Raw genomic sequence first — 5811 nt, forward strand, 5'->3', positions numbered from 1 at the left:
CTGGTTAGCTTTGCCATCTTTTCTCCCGTCTGGGCACACACTTGGGTCTCTCTTCTTCCTCCAGGGTCCAATCTCCCCTAAGTAGCCCGCATCAATGACCCAAATCCGCATTCCCCAGCAGAGCTATCCCCTGGGGATTGTATTTTAATTACTGGACAAGGTTCCTTCAGTGTATTTAGGGAGGGTCCATGGTACTGTTCACACCCCACTTCGAAAAAAAGTTACAGTTGCAGCTTTTGACCAAGGCAACGGACAGTTTATTGAGGCTTCTAAAAAGTAAAGAGTAGCTCTGATTATGTTAAAATCTCTTTTAATTAAATATTTTTTTGCATTTTTACAAAGGCGGCTGCAGTTTCTTTTACCTTTTAAATCTAAGTGTATAACCTGTTTCCTTTCTGTAATAATACTTTAGCTCATACCCAGAAAAATCAATAGGTGTAAAAAATTAAATTAAACTTGTATTTTTTAAACTATGAAACAGTTTTGGAGGGGAAAACACAAATGTATATATTTATATTACAAAAACATTAAATGCCTGTACAAGTGTCTTGATTTCATAATTTACTTCAAAGATATTGAATTATCAATTTAAATACAAAAAATGCTACATTAAATATACAGAATAAGATTTAATACAAATCCTCTTTTTAATTTTTCTTCTCAGTTGGTTAAGACATTTTTGTGTATGTGGAGATGTTTTACATTTTTATGCCATTCATCTCCACTGATTATAAACTTTTGAATAGGAGGGGTAGTTTCTCTCTCTCTCTCTCTCTCTCTCTCTCTCTCTCTCTCTCTCTCTCTCTCTCTCTCTCTCTCTCTCTCTCTCTTCTCTCTCTCTCTCCTCTCTCTCCCTTTCGCTCTCTTGCTTGCTCGCTCTCTCTCGGTGATAGGGGAAAAAATAACTGCCAAGGCCATGTTTTTAATAAATTAGGGAAGTCCGGGAGCGACGCAGCCCGCGTTAAATGTCGGACATACCTTTCTTCAACTCATAGGGAGAGTCTTTGCACAGGTCTAGTTGAGACGGGTTCCTCAACATTTTCGGGTCTTTAGTCAAAGTGTCCGCGCGGTTCAACACGGTCTGGTTTAATCCATTGAAATGAGAGCCTGGACCGGTCGTGGGGCCTGCTCCAGGCCCGGGGTGGCCATGGAGATGTCCAAAGGAGCCATAGTTCGTGTAGCCGGGATAGAAGGGCGCTGTGTAGTAAAGAGGCCGGGACAGCACCGTCCCGCCGGGAAAGGGACACTGCGCCGAGGGCGAGCGCGACGGCGCCGGCGCCGGCGACGCGCGGCTGCCTCCTAGGGCTTGCCTGGCTACGGACCCCGGGCACGGTGGGCATGGAGAACCCTCGTTCCCGCCGCCCCCGTCCTTGACCTTGTCCGAGGATGTGGCGATCTCTGCCAGAGACCACAGTTTGGGCTTAGCGAGCACCACCGGCTGAGGCGGTGGCGGCGGCGAGTGGATGACCGAGGGCCCGCCGGCGCCGGGGGGCAGCTCTCCGGCCGAGGCGTGCGCGCCGGGCGCGGGCGCGCCCGCGGGGTAGTGGGAGGCTGGGTCCTCGGCCAGCCGCGCCGCCGCTGGCCCAGCTGGGGAGGGCCCGCCGCCGCGAGGGGCCCCGGGCTGCGCGTCGTGGCGCCCCTCGGAAGGCAGCTCTTTCAAATCCGAGTCGCTGAGGCTGCCTTCGGTCTCCTTGCCGGCGGGGCTGGGCGGCCCCTGCAGCCGTTCCAGCCGTTCGCAGCCCGCAGCCGCCTTCTGCTCGGCTCCTCCTGTGAGCGAAACCCAGGCTGTCAGGAGGGGCCGGAACCACGCGGCGGGACCCGAGGCTTCCGCCGGCCAAGTCCGAGCCCCTCGCTCCCCACCTCCAGGACCCGTGCGCGCCCCCTCCAGGCCCCCTTTTCCTTCTCACCCCAGCCCGACGCGCCCCGTCCCGTATCCACCAACCTGCTTCTGGGCCTTCGGGCTCACTCTTGTCCTCGGGTTTCTGGGGCTCGTCCTCGTCGTTCTTCTCCAGGTCGATGTTCTCCTCTTCCTCCTCGTCCTCGCTGCGGTTCCGCGGCGTCCACGTCATCTTGTTCTCCTTCTTGAGGCGCCGGCGCGCGTTGGCGAACCAGGTGGACACCTGGGTGAGGGTCATCTTGGTGATGATGGCCAGCATGATCTTCTCGCCCTTGGTGGGGTAGGGGTTCTTGCGGTGCTCGTTTAGCCAGGCCTTGAGGGTAGCCGTAGCGTCCCGGGTGGCGTTCTTCCGGTACGCGGGGTCCCCATAAGGGTACGATCCCAGGGGCGCCGCGTAAGGGTGGTACCCCAAGGATCCCGCCATGCCGGGTGTGTGATCATAAGGAGAACCCTGCAGGGAACAGACCGAGAGGTTGGTGAGTGTGGACCGCGGTCTTCACAGCCATCGGAAAGGCTGAAGCACACGTTCCCTGCGCCCCGGGGTGTACGGGCCGCCGAGGCCCACTCGTTCCAGCTTCTCCGCGGGCCGGGCTGGCTGATTCACACCGAGGCGCGGCACCTCCCCGCCGCCATCCAGGAGACAGCCGGGCCCCTCAACTCCAGAGTGTGGTTTTGGGGGCGGGGGGAAGGACCTCTGAAGCTGTCCGGGCCTCGGCGCGGACCCTTTCTGCCGGGGGAAGATCCGTGCCCGGTGCGCAGGTCAGGCCTCCGTGGCCCGGCCCACCGTCCAGACAGAGGCCAGGCCTGGGCGACTCAGCGCGCGACCACACGTTGGGCGCAAGGGGGTAGAACAAGAGAAGTCAGGGCTTTCTTTCTTTCTTTTAATCTTCAAAGAATCGCAAACCACAAGCCGAGTCTTAACTCCCACGCCCACCTTCCAAAAAAAAAAAATGGTACCCCGAACTCAAGCCATTGCGCTTTTCCAGAAAGTGCGCCGGGCCGAAAAATCCCGGATGCACCGCAGCTCGGACGACTTTTGAGAAATTGAATACCTCCAAATCGGATTGCGAAGATAGGATTACGGATTTGCAACATTTTGGAGGATTAATTAAAGGCGAGGGCAAACCACATTTACATAGATTTAACACGCTTCTGTTCAGATTTCGGGTGTATTTCTTTTGAACTACTTTTCCAACGCCGCATAATTAAAAAACAACAACAACAACAACAATCCGCAGGGCGGGCCAGTGCCTATGTTTGAACCAAACATGGTTACCCTTAAATTGCAACGACGTCTCCCCTCCAAACCCTGCTAGCTCTGTGATACTGGTTCTTGCAACTCCGGAGCTCGAGGCCCGGGCGAAGCCGAGTAAGACAATCGCTCAAGTTTCCCGGGTCACCCCCCCTCCCCCGCCCCGAGAGGCTTGGCGGGGGAGATCGGTAGTGGCGCCTCGGCCCGTGTCCCCCGCAGTCCCCCGCAGTCCCCGCCTGCACGCCTGGCCTCGGCTGCCCTCGCCCTCCGCTGGCCTCGGATCCCATTCACTCACCACGTACGAGGAGAAAGCGGCGGCGGCCGCGGCCGCGGGGTCCGCGCCGTACTGGAGGTGCGAGTTGTAGCCCGGCGAGGGCGCCGTGAAGGCAGTGGAGCCAGCGTAGGGTGAGAACGCAGAGCCCGAAGACGACCGGCCGAGCTCATCCGTGCGGGGCCCCGAAATAACGCTGGTGCTGTACGCCGGGCAGGAGTAGAGCGCCAGCGAGGCGGACGGCTGGTACAAGTAGCCCTGCGGGTAGGACATGGCCACACACGGGCATGGGGCGCGCCGCGCCGCGGCCGCCAACGAGCCGGGCGGCGCCCTGCGAGGGCGATCGGGCGGGCACCTGGCCTCTGGCTGCCCTGGGCCGCCGCTCTTCGAGCCCGGGCTCCGGGGCTCCGGCCCGCAGCGCCTCTTCTTTAGCTTCCCGCGCGCCTCCGGCTGCGATCGCTGCGCCCGCTCTTCTGCGCGCCCCACTCGCCCCGGCTCGGCTTTCCGCCCCCCCCCCACCCTCGCCCTTCCCTGGCTGCTTTCTCTTTTCCCCCTCGCTCTTTGCACCGGGGGGCTCTGCTTTTGGCTTCGCAAAGGTCCTGCCAAGATGCTAAGTTGGAAATTGAGGATTCTGACGCCTTGTGCGCGCCCGAAGCTCCTCCTTCCCGGGGTGTAGTCAGTGGGAGGACTGGCAGGAGCCTCTGGGCGGCCACAGCCAACCCGGCCGCCAGGCGCGCCTCGCCCTCTCCCTCTCCCTTCCCCGCTCCCTCTCCCGCTCGCTGGCGTTCCCCCTCGCCCCTCCCTAGCGCCCGCCTCTCCTCCGCGGCCCCCCTCTCCCCTCCCTCTCTTACCTCCCCCCTCCCGTCCCCAGCTCTCTCTCTCTCTTTCTCTCAGACTCTCGAGCGCCGGCCCCAGGATGACAATCACATCCCAAGAGCGCCGACCTCTTCCAACTTTCCTCCCTGGCTAACTCGGAGAGGAGCAGCGGGCTCGACGCGACGTGGGCTCCGGTAGCGGGTCCGGCCGCTCGCGCGCGCGCTCGCTCGCACAAAGGGAAGGAGGCCACCGAGTGCGGTCGGGCGAGCTCTCTGCGCTCTTCTAGCCCCAGCAGATCGCAAATTTAGAGGATTTCGAGTTCTCCGGGAGGCCGGGCTCTGGGCTTGGAGGCAGATCCTTTCTCACTCGTAGCTAGGGATCTCCGAGGTCCTTGGTAGGGCCGATGGATGCCTGCGCCCAGGGTGCGGGAAGTTCAGGATGGCTGCCCCTGAGCGCCAGCCATAGCAGCAGGTGGGCGAGAGCCAGGCCCGGGCTCGGACGGTGTGCACGTCTCTAGCTCGGCCTCCCTTTCTGGGATCCTTGGACAGTAGGAGAGGGAGGAGACATCACGGGGCTGGGGTGGGGCTGCCAGGTTAGCCCTTCTCTAAGGCGGAGGTGGTGGGCAAAGAACTACCAGGAGAAGATGCAGCTACAACCTCAATGGCTCTCCTGCCTGTCCCCGCCCTCCTCCCACCCCCAAGACTGGCGCAGACTCTTTTCTCCAGGGTTTGCCGACAGCGGCTTAGCCGCCCGGTCCGTGGCTGAGGAAGGTGCGGGTCCCCTTCCCTTTTGTTCAACCAAGGCGCCTTCCCCTTCGCTCGCACCCGCCCAAGCTCCACGGCAAACACTCGGCAGAGCAGTGCCCAACCCAAGCACTGTTTGTTCAGCGAGGCGCTGGCAAGGCAAACACTCACCACTGAGTCACAGGCCGGGTCCTTGCCCACAGCACGGCCACGCCGTGAGAATACAAAACAGCCCCTCTCCCCATGTCGCCCCCCCCCACACCTCCCCAGCCACAAGTCACCGACGCACTCGAACTCTGGGACAGACAGGGGCGCTGGTGAACCAGGACACGGCCCGCCCCAGGGCTGGCACAGTGCCCGAGTTCGGCGTTTCACGGACGTGTTCGCCCAGCATAACTACACAGACTGTGTGCAAAAGTTTCTCGCAGTGACACGGGTGAGCGAGGCACACTTTATTTGAGGAGCTGCAGCCTGGGACAGAGTCGGCACTAAAACCACCCCGGACACTGGGCACCCACTCGGCGGCGCGCCATCACGCACGCGCGCCGACTCCTCCCCTCCGCCCGCTCGCGATCGAGGTTCCGCCTTCAAAGTTGATTGACCTCCGTCCCCCTCCGCCCCCACCCCTCCTGCCTCCGCGCTGCCAAACTGCCTTCTCCGAGAACCGCCCCCCCGTTTAGCTCCGCCCCTTCTCTTCATTTCTTCCTCTTCGGATTGGACACTGCTCACTGCAGGCCCCGCCCAGTAATGACGCTAGCCTCGTTCCCTTAGAGTCCAGGCGCAGAAGGGGCGGGGAGGGGCGGGGCTTCGGCTGCGCTATTGTCATGGAGAC

The 5811-nt window shown here is 60.6% G+C and overlaps 1 protein-coding gene across 2 annotated transcripts in view; it reads right to left on the bottom strand.

The window, feature by feature from the left end:
- Positions 1-3965, bottom strand: part of Irx5 (iroquois homeobox 5) — an 89674-nt gene extending 85709 nt beyond the window's left edge. The window contains exons 1-3 of one of the 2 annotated variants that reach the window (XM_090357040.1): positions 3445-3965; positions 1943-2348; positions 979-1767 (exon numbers count right to left, since the gene is read on the bottom strand). In XM_090357040.1, coding sequence (XP_090213166.1) covers positions 979-1767; positions 1943-2348; positions 3445-3693 — 1444 coding nt within the window. In that variant the 5' untranslated portion in view covers positions 3694-3965. Of the gene's footprint in view, positions 1-755; positions 1768-1942; positions 2349-3444 lie in introns of those variants that run through there. The other variant, XM_090357039.1, reaches the window with a different exon arrangement.
- Positions 3966-5811: the final 1846 nt, after the last annotated feature.

Source organism: Megascapheus bottae, chromosome 24 (assembly GCF_031878675.1).
Source record: "Megascapheus bottae isolate mThoBot1 chromosome 24, mThoBot2.hap1, whole genome shotgun sequence".
Lineage (NCBI taxonomy): Eukaryota > Metazoa > Chordata > Mammalia > Rodentia > Geomyidae > Megascapheus > Megascapheus bottae.